Source organism: Taudactylus pleione, unplaced genomic scaffold, assembly GCF_031769625.1.
Source record: "Taudactylus pleione unplaced genomic scaffold, aTauple2 ptg000815l, whole genome shotgun sequence".
Taxonomy (NCBI): Eukaryota; Metazoa; Chordata; class Amphibia; order Anura; family Myobatrachidae; genus Taudactylus; species Taudactylus pleione.
In genome coordinates, this window is record NW_028285217.1 from 462,349 (window position 1) to 481,593 (window position 19,245).

At 42.2% G+C, this 19,245-nt stretch overlaps 1 protein-coding gene across 1 annotated transcript; it reads left to right on the forward strand.

Annotated features, from left to right (window-relative positions):
• Positions 1 to 18,004: 18,004 nt before the first annotated feature.
• Positions 18,005 to 19,012, forward strand: LOC148474717 (putative G protein-coupled receptor 148). The gene has a single exon (XM_088458197.1). It carries the CDS (start codon positions 18,005 to 18,007, stop codon positions 19,010 to 19,012), a length of 1,008 nt encoding a protein of 335 aa, XP_088314323.1.
• Positions 19,013 to 19,245: the final 233 nt, after the last annotated feature.

Sequence of the window (19,245 nt, forward strand, 5' to 3'; positions counted from 1 at the left end):
TTGGTGTTGCTGAGCTCTCCGGTGTGTTCTTTCTTTTTAAGAATGTTCCAAACAGTTGATTTGGCCACACCTAATGTTTTTGCTATCTCTCTGATGGGTTTGTTTTGATTTTTCAGCCTAATGATGGCTTGCTTCACTGATAGTGACAGCTCTTTGGATCTGATATAGAGAGTCGACAGCAACTGATCCCAAATGCAAATGTCACACCTAGAATCAACTCCAGACCTTTTACCTGCTTAATTGATAATGAAATAACGAGGGAATAGCCCACACCTGTCCATGAAATAGCTTTTGAGTTAATAGTCCCATTACTTTTGGCCCCTTAAAAAGTGGGAGGCACATATAGAAATCGTTGTAATTCCTACACCGTTCACCTGATTTGGATGTAATTACCCTCAAATTAAATCTGGAAGTCTGCAGTTAAAGCACATCTTGTTTGTTTCATTCAAAGCCATTGTGGTGGTGAATAGAGGCCAAAATATGATAATTCTGTCAATGTCCCGATATTTATGCACCTGACTGTATATATATATATATATATATATATATATGTATAACTCCAGTATCCAGCACACTCACTTATTTTGTGCCTATCCAAAATGGAGTAAAGGAGTACAAAACTTACAGTTCAGGAGGGTGGCACTCAGGGACTTAGGCCCTCATTCAGAGCCGCTCGCTATTTGCGGTCGTTCGTCCTAAAACAAGGGGTGGCTATTCAAATGAACCGTTCGCTAATTGCGGTCGGTTCACGCCTCTAAGTCTGAACGAGCGAGCAAAACTTGCGGTTGTAATTTTGAAAAATACGCCCCCTTGCCGCTCGCACCATACGTCATGTCCGCTATTTATTAGATTAATCGAGTACATCGAACAGCGTATGAACTGCTCGCTATTCTTGTGGCTGTTTTTTTCAACCGCTATTTTGCGAGCAGTTCTGAGTTAAAAAAAAACAAGTGACGTGGTCAATGACGCTGCTGTATTAATTATGCACTCCCTTAAAATGCCCGTTTTGACCTTTAAGCACGCCTGCGTTCGAATTCCACACCCCCGTTTTCAAGCACCTTCCCCTGTTACCACCCACATGTGCCTCCTTCTGTCACTCAAAATAGCAGGCATTCGCTATATAGCGAACAAACGATTTTCTGACTGGTCCGGACGCATGCGCAGATGTGCGAACATCGGTCAGAACGAACGAGCGGCCGCTTACGAGCGGCTCTGAATCAGGGCCTTAGATAGAGAATAAACCAGTACTGCAATCAGTGTCCAATGTTTCAGTTTTAATCAAAAATGTTATCCCTGAAGACAATTTGTTATTAAAACCGAACAGTTGGACACTGGTTGCACCGTCCTGAACTGTAATTATATAATTTTATTTACTAACAGTTAATTATTTAGTGACAGCATATTCCGTTGTGCTTTACAATTAGGAACAACACATGAAATAAAACAAGACTGGGTAATAACAGACAGACAAAGAGGTAAAAGGGTCCAGCTCACAAGCTTACAATCTATGGGAAGATACTGTAGGGATACAAAAGGATAAGAGCACCTACATATTGCATATCGGTCCAGCCATATTGCAGAGGTTCTTCGTGGTCTGTAGGAGCCAGTCACACAGGAATGTGAAACGTGGAGAAAGGGGAAATATGCAAATTTATGTGTGGACTGTATAGAGGGGATATAGGGCCTGATTCATTATGGATACCTATTTTTCTAATGCACATGCAACGCAGTTGCTAATATCAGCGGTGATATGCAAATGCATTGCAATCGCAGTATAGCATTGTAGTCACAGCCTCATATAAGGACGCCCACTTTCCCTTGTCTCACATCCATAATACTCAGCAATATAGCAAAACAATCGGTAACATCGAGTAACATTAGACCCATATGCACACTTGCACAAGCCCTGACCTTACTCAGAAATTGCTAACATCCACGCACGCTATGAGCCCACAGACTGCGAATGGCATCGCAGTGGATACATTTATGCACACCTCTGCAATGCCGTTGAAACGCACTGGCACGCCTACGTTCACGTGACCACCCCCCCGTCACCACCCGCAAACGGCACTTCCTGTTAATCACTCTGCTAATTGTCTGCGCAGCCTCTGCGTTTGCAGCCCTGATGGCAATAGCTAGTCGCGCACTCGCACTACGATGCATACACATGTGCAGAACACAACAATCGGCCGATTATGTGCGTATTAGCAACTGCGCTCCTTGCTGAATCAGGCCCATAATTGGGTAGGATAGTTTATTGAGGTTATGTCAGTGGTTCAGGAATTTGATAAGCTTGTCTGTCAGGGAATGCTTGAAGGTTTGTGTTATGGGAACCCCTCTCGAATAATGCAAAATCACAAGGACATGAAATATAAAACACAAAAATATTTATCGAGGGTTGGAAATGATGGCAGGGTAATGCAGATGAACTTGAAAAAAGTCAATAATCAGGGTACACAGGAACCGTGCTGGAAATACAGAGCTAGCATGAATAAATGACTGCAGACCGGTAAGTAAACACAGGTTTCTAAATTGTGACTGAGATAAATGGTTCAGATATGCAAAAAGTCAATAAACTTCCATAGGCTGAACACAGAGCTTGTATAGGTAATAGCTTGGTTTTGCAGGCAGGAAGATCCCAATGAAAAAGACAGACTGAACTGGACCACAGACCAAATGAAATACCAGGCTAAAGCTGGTCACACACTAGACCAACTTATATCCAACCAGCCAACTTGTTGATTGGTTGGAATGAAAATCTGGTAACATATGGGAGTAACTGATGATCAACAATTTGCTCCTAAATGCAAGATAGCCGATGAAGATGGTCGTTCAGACAAGTTTGTTAAATGTTTGATCTAAACAATTTGTTCAAACAACATTTTTGGTCCATTTTCCGGTGTTTGGGAGCAAATTGCTGATTGTCATAATCACAGATTCGCCAGAGAGCAGCACCTCAGGTCAGGACCAGAACATATCTGAAAGATCTGGTGACCCCTACTGGTGAAAAAGCAAACAAAACAGAAATCACAAACAGACAATACTAACAGTTTGGAGACTAAAGAAATAATTATATATCAGCACATAATACAATAGCATAATATTTAAAATTACACATAGGCTTAACAAATGTGCAAGTAGCGAAAATGTATTTGTTCCTGGATAAGCCTCAATTAAGAATTTGCATGTAGTTTGGAGCAGGTACAAGTGCACACTGATGATGATGATGACTAGTAGTATGCCAGACACTAACGCAGATGCGGCCTCATTGTAACCTCTGCATATGGAGGAATACAGGGGCAGACTGGGTCGGGAGGCATGTGCACATTTTGGGCCACCTAAATACCTGGACCTGGTGTCGAGAAGTTTAGCTGTCCATGGTCTTGGGGCTAATTGACTATGTGTGGCAGCTGTGGTGTGTCACTTACTGAATCAGTATTGGTTTCACAGGGTTTCCATAGGGCCTGACACAACGCATTTTCGTATGCAATGCAGCTGCAAAAATATGCTAATGTTTGCAAAGATCATCCGAGCATAAAGGCACCCACTGCTGCCTTCTTACTTGCGCGCAACGACCCATACCTGCGTAAATATCTGTAACATTGATGGAGATCGACCGGCCATCTTGTCCTTGTGATAGGTCTGACCAGCCACAGACTCAGCGACACTCCTCTCACGCAGAGGGCTCTCATGCTGCGTAGAAGATAGTAAGGGCTAATTTCTGCATGCCCATGTAACAGCGTTTAAACGGTCAGGCACACCTGTGTTTTTTCCTGACAACCCTGTGTTACCACCCCCAAATGCTGACAACCTGTCAAATCACTGTGTAATGTATTTCTATGTGCATCCATATTCGCAATGCAATTGCAGCACACATGCAGTGCAGCTTATACGCATGTGCGATGGCTCAATAATGTGATAATGACATAGGAGAGACACTAAGGGGCATATCCAATTGCAGGCGAGGTTGTCCTCGCAAAAATTTACACGAATTGCGACCAATTTTCTATTACCATGGGTATGTGTGCTCCCGATACCCATGGTACCCGTAGGAAAAAATGGTTGCTAAATTTTTTAGGGGGAAACCTCGTAGGAAATGTAAAAAACAAAATTGGGGAACAGCTTATACCCTTAAAAAAAAAGGTATTATTGTCCCAAAGAAAAATATTTACATTTTTTTTAAATGCTTTAAATGGCTGATTTATTCATTTTTTTATTAAGTAAAAAATATATAAAAGAACTAACTTTTTTAGTTTTTTTTCTACAAACGAATAAAATGAAAAAAAAAAGTAGAAAAAATTAGATTTTTGGGTAATTTTAGGCCAATGAAAAAAAATTATTATATATATATATATATATATATATATTTATATATACAGTATATATATATAACTAAATAGATGGACCTGAGGGAGCTTATTCAACAATCAATTATAAAATATTCCACAAATGTGATAAAATGATAAGATGGAAATCAAGGATAGTCCATATCTTTAAGAAAAATCCTTATACTTGTTCCAATTGGAGGTGAATCAAAGCAGTCCAGAAGAATAATTCATGTTGTTTTTTCTTCAAATGATGTAAGGAACCATTAAGGTGAGTGGAAATGTCCTGTAAATATACCCTCACACCAAAATGTCACCCAAAAAATGGCCAAATGGCCTGGTATTAGTAATTGACACGATCATTCATTTTTTGTTTTTTTATTATTAAAATATATTTAGAAATAGTATCTTACATCAAAAACAATGGGCAGTGACTGTTTGGTTATTACAATCCCATGTGCTTACAAGCAAGGCTTTAATTGGATGTCTTTTTTTGGGCAACACTCAAAGGTTGCACACTGCTTATGACACAAAGTCCTTAAAGGATTAATCAGCGGTGAAAAGTTTAAAGTCTTTTCAGAAAGGTGCAAAATCTGTATTCTGATTGTACCCCTGAGGAAGTCCTGTTTAAGGGACAAAATGCGTAGGGTTATTGGTGCCTTACCCATCTGTCCTACATCAGGTTTCCGCCATCGAGCTCACACCCTTTGGGGTGATTGGTGGTTAACATCTACCTAACAAAGGAGTTGGCTATTTGACACCTTTGTTTTTGATGTAAGATACTTTTTCTAAATATATTTGAATAATAAAAAAACAAAAGATGAATGATCGTGTCAATTACTAATACCAGGCCATTTGGCCATTTTTTGGGTGACATTTTGGTGTGAGGGTATACTTAGAGGTCCATCTATTTATTTTTATTAACTGTTAGGTTCCCGCTGACAGGGGTCCTGCTTTGAGGTGCTGCTAGTACTGACCTTAGTGCGAAATAAGGGTGTGTCTTGTGGTTTTATATATATATATATATATATATATATATACAGCAATGGGCGGCACTCCCGGAGACTTCACAAAACACACAAACGCTTGTGATAGTAAATCAACGTTTCAGAACTCTAATGAAGGTGCTTTCCTCAGGATACTTATTGTATCCTGAGGAAAGAACTTTCATTAGAGTTCTGAAATATTGATTTAATATCACGAGCGTTTGTGTGTTTTGTGAAGTCGCCAGGATTGCCGCCCATTGCTGTATATATTTTTTCCTTCCCAAAACAGGGAGAGGTAATTTAGGATGGCACCAGGCGCACATTATATCTTTAGTCCTTTGGAGTGCAGGCCGTAATTGCTCTGTGAATATATATATATCCTCCCCAACGTGCGGCACTCCACGCTGACCGAAGAAATCACACTGCAACTGAGGCTGGTAAGTATCATACTTACCAGCCTCAGTTACATTGTGATTTCTTTGGTCAGAGAGGAGTGTCGCACGTCGGGGAGGATGTATGATTAATCGTGTGCAGGCAACCAGCTAAGTAACTGTTTTTATGGAGTACCAAACCATATATATATATATATATATATATATATATATATATAAATAAAGCAATTATTTTAGTTCAAATAAATGGTTTACTTAACATTGGGGTGCAAAAATGTATGAAAAATATTAATTTGGGGTAATTTGAGGCCATTATTGGTTTTTTTAACAACCAATTATGACGTAATTTTTTGACATATTACGGTAATTAGTCATTGGGCCTTATGGGTGCAAGAGGTTATGAAGGGGTACCTGACATTTTTATCTTAAAACAGGAATTTTTAATTTTTGTAGACCTGCTCTAGGGCTGAAAGCGACACATTTTTTACTTTATGCATTGATATGCAAAATCATTGTGTACCTTTTAACTACCAGATCAACACATAGTTTAATAAAGACAGCCTGTAATTTCATCATCTAACTGTATTTGCCAAAATGTCCAATAACTAATGAGAAATCTGACTATTTTTGAGCATAGGGCTCAGTACTGAGCCACACTTGCTGAGATATAGGTCGATATTGCTGCCAATTTCACATGTGTTGTCACTATGGGCCTGATTCAAAGTCGCATCCTATGCTGATATTCACTCAAACGGATTATGTTTTTTTTGCACATGCATCTGAGTTACACCGCACATGCTTCCCTATTGCTTTTGCACCAAGTTGCCGATCAGATGCACAATAGTAGAAATGTAAGGGTCATTCCTGGATGGTGACTGGGAGGTAACAGGGGAGTGGTTACAAATTTACACAGAGGTACTGCAATTTATGGGAGTGTCACAGGCGAGTCGCGGGCATGCCGCCAGGGAAGGGCTTTGTAGAGGCATTTGCAGAAATACACAGACACAACTGCTGCAAAAGACACAACTGCAACTACGTCCAACTCAGAATCAACCCCTATTAGTTTTATAGTATACTGTTCTGCAATTTATTGTATTGCCGCCAAAATCCTGACACTGAAAGCCCGAAATGGGACTAAAGAAAGGCGTCGAAATCCCGACGCCTATCATTAGCCCTACGACGAAATCCCAACGCCCGGCACACCGAACAAAGGTAAGATGGGTGTCTTAGGTTGAAGCAGAGGGGGGGGGGTTTAGGAACCCACGGGGGCCTTAGGATTAGGCACACGGGAGGTTTAGGGTCGGGCTAGGGAAAGGGGGGGTTAGGGTTATTCACCACTAGGGAGAGGTTAGGGTTAGGCATTAGGAGAGGGGAGGATTAGGATGCTTACCAGCCCCAGTCGGGATTTTGATCCGTCAGTCTTCCACTGCCGGTATTTGATCTGCCCGCATTACATACTGATTCCATTGTATTGTATATTTAGGTTTCCAGGTGTGCTAATAGTAAATGTGTTAGGCGTACAATGATAAATGTGGCCCCAAGAATGATTTAATACCACTTTACATGTCATATTTGTACAGTGTGATGAGAATGAAAGCTCAGTACTCTTTTTGTTTGCCAAATGTCTACATCTCCAACCTCTGCACTAAATATAGATTGTATTTATCTTGAATTTATTAGAATGCTTTGCTCAAAAGCTGAATCTAAAATGCATAACCTTTTATCAATATTTATATTGCAAACATGTTTTCTTTGTCATTTGAGACTTGCAATTGTTTTATTCTGCGCATATGCGCACAAGGGGGGATTTCTGAGTACTCAGCAACCCCCCCTGCCAGCCGATCAGTAAGTGTAGTGCAGACCACAATGAGTGCGGTACGCACTACACAGTAACAAGCACACCGCTGCCGGCGCTGGGTAGTACACTCATACTACCTGGCGGCGGTGTGTTTGTTTTAACAGTCAATGAGAATCTCTAATTGGCTGCTGTGCCCACTGCCGGAGCTGGGCTGGAGCTCATTCATGAGTTCCACCTTCTGGCTCCTGCAGTGGGTGATGGGAGAGACGATGACGTCTCTCCCATAGTTTATAACGGGCTGGGAGGATAGAGGAGGGGACAGTGGCAGGCGTGGGGATTCAGGCAAGTGTTTCTTTTGTGTGTCTTTGTCCTGTATATGTAAGAGGCACTGCATAGTGGTGCAGGCACTGCATAGGGGGGGCTACTACTGGGGGCACAATATAAGGGGCATTACTGGGGGTACTGCATAGGGAGGGCCACTACTGGAGGCACTGTATAAGGGGCACTACAGGGGCCACTGCAGCGGGGGGACCACTATTGGGAGCACTGTATAGGGGGGACTACTACTGGGGGCACTGTATAAAGGGCACTGCATAGGGGGGACCACTACTGGGGGTACTGCATAGGGGAGACCACTACTGTGGGCACTGTATAAGGGGCACTACTGGGGGCACTGCATAGGGGGACCACTACTGGTGTCACTATATAGGGGGGCACTGTTTATGCGGCACTGTATAAGGGGCACTACTGGGGAGGGGGATCTATATCGTACCATGTGTGGGCATGATATCGGCCAGTGCGCGCTTCCATGGGGAAATACGTTGAACCTCCAGATCTTACTGCATGTTCACTTGAACTGGGGATGTGATGTACGATCCCATGCAGCGCTATACGGGTGGGGGAGGAGGGTGCTGGCATATCGGGTGGTCGGGCAGCGGATCACTCCGTGTGTGGGGGACCGCCCTGTATGTCGGCCATCAGATCGGCCATCGCGTCGCTAGGTGCATATCGTACCGGGTATGAGGGCCATTAGGGGTAAATTTTAAACTGATTTTAAAACGGACTGACATCGACAGTATTTTGTGTTGCAAAATACACATATTTATCATCTGTCGGGTTTCTACATCAATTGAAACCATATGTCGATGTCGGACTTTGCACTTTTAAATGCACTTCTAGTTCAAAATCATTAACAATTGGAAGTGTAAACATGACGGCAAACCACTCCAAAAAAGAAGCACTGCACAGACCACTATGATCAGGTGTGCATGGAGTAGCCCTGGACTTTCAGGAGAGGGGCCCTATTTTATTTTTAGGGTCCCCACTTTCTGAGAATTGCCAGTCCTGGTCTAACCAGTTTGGGGCTGGATTTACATTATGGCAGGGGGACCCCACACTGTCTCCCTCCTATAGTGTAAGCCCTCAGGCTGGTTCAGCTTAGTGCTGGTTATAGGATAATAGGGGGAACCCCATGCCGGTTTTCCCCTAACTTACCTGTGCCAGTCCAAGATAAAAGATCCAGGGCAGGTTATGGATTTTGGGTGGGACCCCACGCAGTTTTTTTTTTAATTTTAACTATTAATAAATTGCCTTTAAAATTAAGAAGCCGACACAGATCAAAGTGATCTTTGCAGTGCTCCTCCCAAACTTGCCTGCCTCAGGCAGTTCTATTGTCTGGTCGATTTCAAAACCGACTATTGGTAAATCTCCATTTCTATTGTCATCTAAGTAAAAGTATTGATAGTTGGTCCAATGTTCTCTGATTTCAAACTAGTGGGGAGATGCACTAAGAGAGTGTTTCAAATGGAGAGTGATAAAGTACCAACCAATTGGCTCCTAACTGTCATTTTCAAACACAGCCTGTAACATGACAGTTAGGAGCTGATTGGGTGATACTTTATCACTCTCCACCTAATCACTCTCCAAGGCTTAGTGCATCTCCCACTAGATGTTAAATCGCGCAAAAATGCAAGATCAACGTTTAGTAAATTTACCATAAACCTCTATGCACATTATAAATCTGCCCCACCTGCAGTGCAAGTCAAAAAGCAAATTGCTACATTTCCAATATGCTCCTAAATCTGAATCAGGCCCTGAGGTCCAGTGTAACAAAGGGCATTGTTCGGTTTTTGTGAAGTGAAGCCTAATAATGAAAAGTCTTCCTTACCCAATTATACAGAAAGGGAACTATTGTTTATCACTTTATTCTCCTGTTTGAACTTCTGATATTTTATTAGGACATGTTTGGTATTTATTTAAAACATTATATAATCATAACACAAGAAGGCTAAAGCTTACGATGCTGAATACAGTCATGGCCATGCATGTACACCTCCCCTATCCACACCCCAACAGCAGACACACTCCCCTACTCCTGGGGTGGGGGGAGAGTTAGGGTCATTTTAGACAATTCTAGTATTACGCCATTGTTTATATTTCTAACGTATTTTATGTGACATTGGATTCTATTATTGGAGGACAATTCATCTGCTGTATCATTGAAAGAGACCCATTTGGATTTGGAAAATTGCATCTATATGTTGTGACATATCACATGTTGGGACAATTCTTTGTGCATGTGTGACCAATCTTTCTCGAACATGCATTTGCATTTGTAAGTTGGGGACAGTAGCATATTTACCGCTAGGCAACCAAAGCGGACACTTAGGGCCTGACGGGACCCTGGGGGACCACCTAACATTGCTGAATAATGGTGGACCGTGAGCTCCACCGAAAATACCCAAGCGCTGGGTTGGCTGAATACTCCCGACAGGCTGTCAGTGATTAGAAAGCTACCGGGTGCCGGCTCCAGTGCTCGCCTGTTGTGTCTCTTCAGTATTTTGTGAATGAGACATGGAGGTAGGGATAAGGCTGCGTGGCTGCATACAGTGACCGAGGCTGGGGGACGCACTACCCCCAAACTTTTCACTGTGGAGCACTTTGACCTTCACATATGGCACTGTGCAGGCAGCTGTGTTCTGTGTGGGAAGGCAGCAGGGGTGGGTTGGGCACCCTGCCCCCTGGGCTGGTAAATCTTTGCTGCAATGAGGGCTACACTACCCACACATTCCTGACAGCAGGGCTGTAAACAAGAGAGTGCTCCCAGTCCCTCTAATTGGAACTTTGCAAGTAATAAGTGACCATAAAAACACATCAAATATATTAAAAATATATAGACTTATGAAATAAAAATCTTAAAAATTTGAAATAAAAATAGAATTATATTAAGAAGTGGAGAGTACGGGACATAATATCAAGCAACGCGTTTTACAGAACTTCTGTCTGCTTCCTCAGGCTGGTAAATCCAAAGTACCATTTTTTACTATATGTACACATCTTAATTATCCAACTTTTAAAAAAAAAGAAAAGAATATCTGTGTTTGAAGAAATAAAAATATATATTTTATATGCATTATATATTCTTCGAACATTATTGTGAGCTTTTTTGTTACCCTGATTGGGGGGAAACCAATGGACATCGGGGTCTATACAAATTAATGTCCAAAGCTCATATGAAACACTATAATAGGTGAGTACAAAATTGTACTGGTTATAACTTGACTTTTTGGAACGCATTGATCTGCACTATGGAAGTGTATTCTATGTCTTTCTTCATTTGACCATTTGAAGATATCAAGATAAACCATCTGTGATACCATCGTTGCAATTGGCAACCAATGTAGGACCACGGTAACTATTAGGTCCAACGCGATAAACTCACTTGAATAAGGTGAGTATGATTATTATCTTTGATTTGCTAGAAAGCGCCGGAACCAACTTATTCTTTGTCTATCGTTAATCTGAGGAGCTCTGTTGGAAAGCCCCTGCTGTTCATGGCTGCATATCTGATTGGATCTTATCTTATATGAAACTCAGCGCCAGTCGAACATCCCATTAATGAACTGTGTGCCAGGCCTGATCTGTAGGAATACATTAATTGAAGTTACAAGGAGCAGTGCCCCAGGCCTCCCCCCTAGGACTGGTCATTGTGGTCGCGATGCCTTTGCCTTGGAGAGGCAGCGTAGAGTCAAACTATGTAGGTACCCGCAACTTATCATCTCTCCTCACTGGCAGGACCTGCTACTGTTACCACGCAGTTCAAGGGGTCTATTTACAAAGCTGTGTTAGGAGTGAAAAGTGATAAGGTGCCAGCCAATCAGCTCCTAACTGCCATGTCACAGGCTGTGTTTGAAAAATGACAGTTGGGAACGGATTGGCTGGCACCTTATCACCATTCGCTCTGTCTCCTAATGCTGCTTAGTAAATAGACCCCAAAGAGAGAAAAACAACAATGTGAGTATAGTACATCTGTCTACAAACCCCCTTCTCCCTCACCTCTATTCTGCCCCCTTCCTCTCTCCCCCCTGTCGTCTACCCTCTCTCCCTCTTCTCCCCTCCTTCACCCCTCCCCTCCAGTTAACCCTCTCATCTCACCTCTCCCCTCCTCTGGAAACTGACACTTATAACAGATGCTTATTGCACATGGGGGGTGTCACGGACTGACCGTGGTGACTCTTTCCAGATACGACAATCTGAGAGTCGCCGCCGTGACCTTCACCGGTACCTCAGCGCTTGTGGTTATTAACTCCGGTATCTGCCACCAGCAGAAGACCAATTTAACGCTAAAGCGTAAGGCAAGCTTCTACTCTGAACTGTACACACAACTTATCAATATTTAAACATAGGTAACATGCCAAACATGAGGCATTTGGGTCATAAAAACACAGTTCCAAAACTAGAATTAATGTTTTAATTCAAGAATACCTTCAAAGCTTAGTTACAAAAAGTTACAAGATTATAATAATATTAAATGAAAGGTTGCACACAAGTTACTTACAATTTCAGAAATAAAATAAAGGGAAAAAATAAACCACCGTTGTCTTATATGATTTTGGGGACAGGGCGAACTCCGATTCAATCTGTACCTTTGACGATAGCCCCTCAGAAATTAATACTGACCCAGAAGTCAGCTACAGTTTTATGCCTGTTGCTCCAGACCCCCCCGACCCCCCTCCCTGAGGTGATTTAAACCCTTGTCAACTCAGAGAGGGTTGTCCAGCTGGTTGGATCTTTGGGGTCTCTCTCTCATTTGGACAGGAGTTATTTTAATTACCTTTCAGCCCTTTCTGAAGTTTAGCTCCAAGGCTTATGTCAATAAACATACCCCTGGGCTTAGGTGATGAAATATACACCCTTAGACAATAGTGTGTCTCTGGTATAAGCAATCCTAGTTTGATCTCTGGGTCTCATTCAGACCCGCTCGTGAGCGCTGTATGCTCGCAAGCGGGTCGATGGTGCCCAAGTGCGCATGATGGAGGGAGCTCCGTCGTGCGCATGCGCGAGACCCGGCGAGTGAGGGGGAAGCCGTTGCTCCAGGTCTCGCACTAAAGGGGGCGTGTTGTCGATGGTGAGTGACAGCACGCCCCCTTTGGTGGGCGTGCTGGGGGCGTGGCTGCCCAGATGGAGGCGTTCCCATGGGAACGCCTACTGTCTGGGTCCGGCCCCACTGACATCACTAGTGATGTCAGTGGGAGTGATTTTGGCTCTGATAGAGCCAAAATCACTCCAGGGCTTGCAGCAACGAGACCCTACCGCAAGGGTCTCGTCGCAAGCCCGATGGTCGCGATGGTCTTGACCATCGCGACCATCATCATTGACACTCGCATAAGCTGTGGGTGGTAACCCACAGCTATGCGAGCGTCCAGGAGGACTCACAAAAACCAAAAAAAACGCCCTGATTGAGAGCGGGCGCTCGTTCAGAGCGTCCGGCTCTGAATCAGGCCCACTGTTCCTAAACAGGACACAGGGCTTTTTTATGTCTGGTGTTAGCAAATCCTGGTCCCCTAGGGCTATGAACAGACCATGTACGTTGTGTTCAATACCCACAACCACAGATTTTAACAGTTGACCAAGTTTTATGATGCTTTGGGAAGGAAATCCCTACTACCATTCATCTCAGCTTCAAAGAGCTACACTAAGGGGCATATTCAATTACCCGCGGGACTTCTCAAACAGCCTGTAAAGTTACAGTTAGCAGCAGATTGGTTGGTACTTTATTTCTCACAATTTTAACATTCTCCAAGCTTTCATGAATAACCCTCATGGTCTAAAAGTTAAAAGCTCTCTGGAAATGGTGCTGCTGGAAATAAGATTTATGTTAAAAAATGCATTACAGCAAGGTATGAAGAATAATGTTACTTTCACCTTTTACACATTTGTGTTTTGGATTTTTTAATTTTTTTCTAACTAGAATGTTCCCTGAAATCCCTAGATGACTAATTATATTCATATTTTTTTTCTAGCTGGCAGGGTATCAGAGTTTTGCATATGATCATTTGACTCTCTTGTTATTGGTTTAATTCAATAAGATGCAGTGAAATAAATAGATTTAGTAGATTACTATTTGTCTCTGGCTACAGGTTTGTATATTTACCTCTCACTCTATCCACCTCTTCCCACCTGTGCCATTGTCCACCCACCTCATGTGTGCCTCTGCCTATCTTCCCAGTGTGTATAAGGTGTGTGATATCAGTGTGACCTGTGTATAGTGATCTGTGTGTATCAGGTGTGCAATTTCAGTCCGTGGGTAAGTAAATATGTATGGAGCGATAAGAGAAGAGGGGCCCCATATTAGAATCTTACCTAGGGCCCCATGGGGTCTTAATCCGCCTCTGGTTGGGGACTCTATTTTGGTCATTGTGCTGCCTGAAGTGTTGCGTCATAGTTTTGATTTGTTTTTTTTTGTCAGCTGTTCACAGCTATCCTGGGTACTGTTCTGTACATAGTGCTGATTTAGAAACATTTCAGCTGCACTACATGTTTATTTCAATGAAATGATGTCTGTTCTTTTATTATTACTTTGTTCATCTGAGCATACATAAAACGATTGAGTGTTCTCTCAGAGGCACCATGATATCAGGCTTAAGAACAAATATTATGTTCCTTGTACTGCTTGGGAAAATCTATTATAGTAGCCGAGTATCATGAGACTACATTGACTGGGACTGCCATGAGGTTTCCGCAAATGAGTGCAATCAGTTCTACTTACAGTACATTTCACCATTTACACCAACATACATCTCTTCACTCATCTCAAAATATCTCCCAACCCGACCTCTCCGCTCAGCACAAGATCTGCGTCTCTCATCCCCGCGCATTACTTGCTCCCATTTACGGTTACAGGACTTTCTTCGGGCTGCACCCACTCTATGGAATGCCTTACCACACACAATAAGACTTACCTCTACTCTTCAATCCTTCAAGCGTTCCCTGAAAACTCACCTCTTCAGACAAGCTTATCAGATTCCAGAACCGACCACATAACCTTCATAGCTTCCATGTCTTATCACATCCCCTCTCACAGTCCACACATAACCTCACATATTGTCTTTCTTTCACATACTCCTGACATTTTGCCAACATTCCTGTGTGACTGGATCATGCAGCCCACCAAGAAACTCTGCATTCTGGCCGGACCAAATTGCAATATATAGCACCTATCCTTGTGTATCAATGCCTATTTCCCTATAGATTGTAAGCTTGCAAGCAGGGCCCTCTTACCTCTATGTCTGTCTGTTATTACCCTGTTTTGTTCTATCAATGTTTCCAATTGTAAAGCGCAACGGAATATGCTGCGCTATATAAGAAACTGTTAATAATTAAAAAAACAGGTCAATATTACTAGTACAGAATATGACATATTTCTGTTATTTTGTCAGGGGCAGAACTGTGGGAGACAATGGAGGCGCCTGCCGCCGGGCTCCAGCACTGAAGGGGCACCTCCTCCATTGCCCACAATATATTCACCCCACTTAGGGCTGTAACTATATACCCGATGTGTACCGTTACGGCCACCCAATACATGGCACCTCTTCCTGGCACCTGAGAAGCCACCATACACTAGTGGAGAGCTCTGTGTCAGACCATCAGCTGCCACCTCCGTCTATCTATAGCCTGTCCCTACTCATTGGTGTCGCTGCTCCTCAGCAGCTTCTTATGCCAGTGTGACACGTCCAGTGCCCCCCTCACCCACAACTCTCTGTCTCACTCCTCCCTGGCATGCCTATATTCTGTGTGCAACTGCGGGTGTATCTGCTTGTGAAATGCTACATTACAGTGTCAGCGGCTGTGACGGGGGGCACCAAATTATAACTTGCCTCTGGGCGTCTGGGATGAACTTACGTCACTGTATTTTGTATAATGTCTTTTAAAAATGTCAAACTTGTTTTCTAACTGACTCTACATTATTTTTATTTGCTGTGTTTATAGGACACTTGAATGGTGGGAGAGCGATGTCGTTACTGTGGGCAAAGGCTGCAGTCACAGTTTACTGTTAATGGACATAGGATTTCTTTATAGTTTGGCAACAGGGGACATCCTATTGGTGACAGAAGGAAGCCCAGGAAGGATTAGTGGGCTACAGCTGCACATTGTATTCATACACAATACATTACAATTAGATTTGTTACAGAATTTTAAATAATTATTTATTTACACCTAGGCGCCCCTTAAAACTGTTCACAAACAATGGTTCTACCTTTAAATTTCAGAGTCATATGTATCCAACCATTACTTTGTGGTCACTAAATGGGCATTTCTAGGTGGCAACCATGCAGACCCATGCAAGAGTGTTGTGGGCAGTGCCGGAATAAACCTTGTGGAGACCCCTAGGCAGCCGAAATCTCGGGCCCCTTCCACGCAAATTATCTCCTAATACGTTTTTAATTTTACCAACCAACAACTTTAATAAACCAATTTTATTACAGAAAAAAAACATTGACAATTATTATTTATTAAAGCTTTGTTTCTCCAGGTTTCTCGTGCGTGTGCTCTAGTGGGATAACATTGAACTAAGTAGTGTGCACGTCGGCCACTAGATGGAGGTAACATCACTACTGTACATTACACGTACGTAGGTTGCACCAAAAGTTTTTACAAACGGACAGCTGACAACAGATGAGCTTTTAGGAGATAAACTGTAATGTGAATCTAATGTCTATGGTTTATGTACTTTAAGTTGTTAATGGGTACTTTACATTAATACAGTATAGTTTTAGTTTCTTGAGTTTCGTTTAATTTTTTCTACCTTTTGGAAACAGTTTAAGAAAGCTGGAGTGTAATTTTCTTTCAAGATCAACTCAATTTTATTTTGATTTGTTGTCGCCTTGTCACAAGCCGCCGCACTACGTCTGCGTTTGCTAACTCCTCCTACCTCCTGTCCATCATGCTCCACGGCCGCAGCTAGCCAAGTATTCCAGCCCACAAGGCTGTAGTGGGACTTTATAATACCACAGAGCATAACACCTTCCTGCTAAACCTCTGATTCCTAACACGCGGGACCCCTAAAAGGTGCGGGATCCATAGGCCGGTTCCTACTCATCCTATTTGGTAATCCGGCACTGGTTGTGGGCATGTAGCCAGAGTTACCGACTATCCTGAGCCGTGTGCGTTAGAGCCGATGATAATGATGACGATTGCTGTTACATACGGAAGAGTGGATCAGCACGTATGCTTTAGAACATGCCTGTGCATATCATTTTAAGCGGGCATCCAGAGTTGCGTTGGCATTATGTATGACTGAGAATCAGGCCCTAAGTACATATAAATGTTGTTGTATACTATACAACAAATATGGAGAAATTAATTTTTTTTTTAAATGTTACTATGGGAATATATCACGTTACCGAATTGCCAATTATTATTGTTTGTCATTGATAGATAATGCATTTAGATTTATTTCTCTCTCCAGGCAGCTGTTCACGGCTATCCTGGTCACGGTTCTGTAAATATTGTAGATTTAGTAACATTTCTGCTGTACTACATGTTTATTTCAATCAAATAGTGTATGCTCTTTTACTATTACTTTGTTCAGGAGTATCCATAAAACAATTGAGTGTCCTTTCAGAGGCGCCATGATATCAGGCTTAAGGACAAATATTATGTTCCTTGTACTGCTTGTGAAAATCTATTATACAGTCTTTAGCTCTGTTCTGTCTAACAAGGAAACTAAATGGGATATTGATCATATTGAATAAAATCAATATACCTTGCTCTCAGTCACCATTAAGAGGTGTGATATTCTGGATACAGTGGCTTAACAAGCATGGAATGTCCTGCTTTATCTGGCATATCTGAGTAATCAGGCAGTCATTCCATCTGTTTCTTTGTTTATGGTAATGGAGAGGGTAGAGACTTAACTTTATGATCATAGGCAACCAAGCAATTCACATGTGATACAATCATCAGAACTGTTTTGATGGTGGAAGGCACAGTGTTCTATTGGGATGTCTGTTATATGAAAACTAGATTCTTCAATCAGATCATGAAAGTGCTTTGTAATATAAGGTTCAAATCCAGCAGCTTCTGATGGAAGACTACAGAAACTCTGGGATCATTTTTCCGTGCAGAGTTTAGCCTGGAACAGGACGGGTCTTCGGAGCTCGAGGATAATAAAACATGAACTCTTCAGAATGCAGTCTGGCAACCATAGTCAACGTTTCACTCATGTTGCAGATAAAAGTGGACTCCAATGTCTCTCAGGAAATCAACCAGCCGTCACACTACATGATACGGGAGTGGATTATTTATACCTCTTACACAGAAATGCACATGTTTCTTATACCTACCATCTTCTGCTGTGTGACAGCACTTTTTTTTACTCCATTGATATTATTTGCAATTTACTCCAACATCAGCATGCGCCAGGAAATGAGGTTCTTACTCCTGGGAAATACAGTGCTGTGTGACTTGGTGTACCTTATGTTCTACGCTGTGACTGCCATATGCAACGTGATGAACCTGAAGATCCCCAAACATATTTGTGTTCTGTTTCTATTCCTGTTGGCTGTTATGTACTGGGGAGGAGTCCTCACCACAGCCTCAGTGGTGGTGGACACTTACTTGGCAGTCTTGTGGCCCCTTCACTATATGTCATTGCTCCCTGCACGGAGAACTAAAAAATTGTTAATATTGCTTTGGTTTTCCTCCTTCTTTTTCCCAGCACTCGTCTTTTTGGCCTTGTATTTTACTCAGAAGCCAGGGCCATGTCCTCTAGAACTTTGTTCCTTACCTATGATCTTGCTCATGGCTTTGCACGGAGACGATGCCCTTAAATTGTGTTATATCCTTTTTGTTATTATTTTTCTGTTGTGCTTCTCCCTAATTTTCTGCTGTTATATAGTTTTGTGCTATAAAACAAGAGAAACTGGAATCTGGAAGAGAGTATCTTCGCGAGCCAATATAACCTTTCTAATGCATCACATTATATTATTCTTTTATTTGAGTCCTCTTCTACTCTTGCTGACAGAGTCCTTGCTGTATATGGGAAAAGTGAATGGATTAAGAACAGGATTATGCGTTACGCTGACAATTTGCAATGTGTTAATCGTGATCCCAAAGGCTGCATCTCCTTGTTTGTATGGACTTCGGTACAGAGAAATATATAAATCACTCAAAATATTTTTTAGATTAAGGAAGCATAGGTTGGTTGCACCCGTCATATCAAATATGTAATTTCATGCATCAATAGGCTTATTTGGTTTCCTGATTCAATTACTTTATTACAACTGTACTGGAGTCAGTAGCAACCAGCAAGAAAATGAGATGTAGAACCATTTATATTTCTGAATTCAGTCAGGACATGAAATCTATTGTCCCCTTTTGTGATGTCCAGCCACACTAATGCTGGGTACATACACATTGGCTGTTATATTGGGCGTTCAATTGAACAACTGATATATCATGTG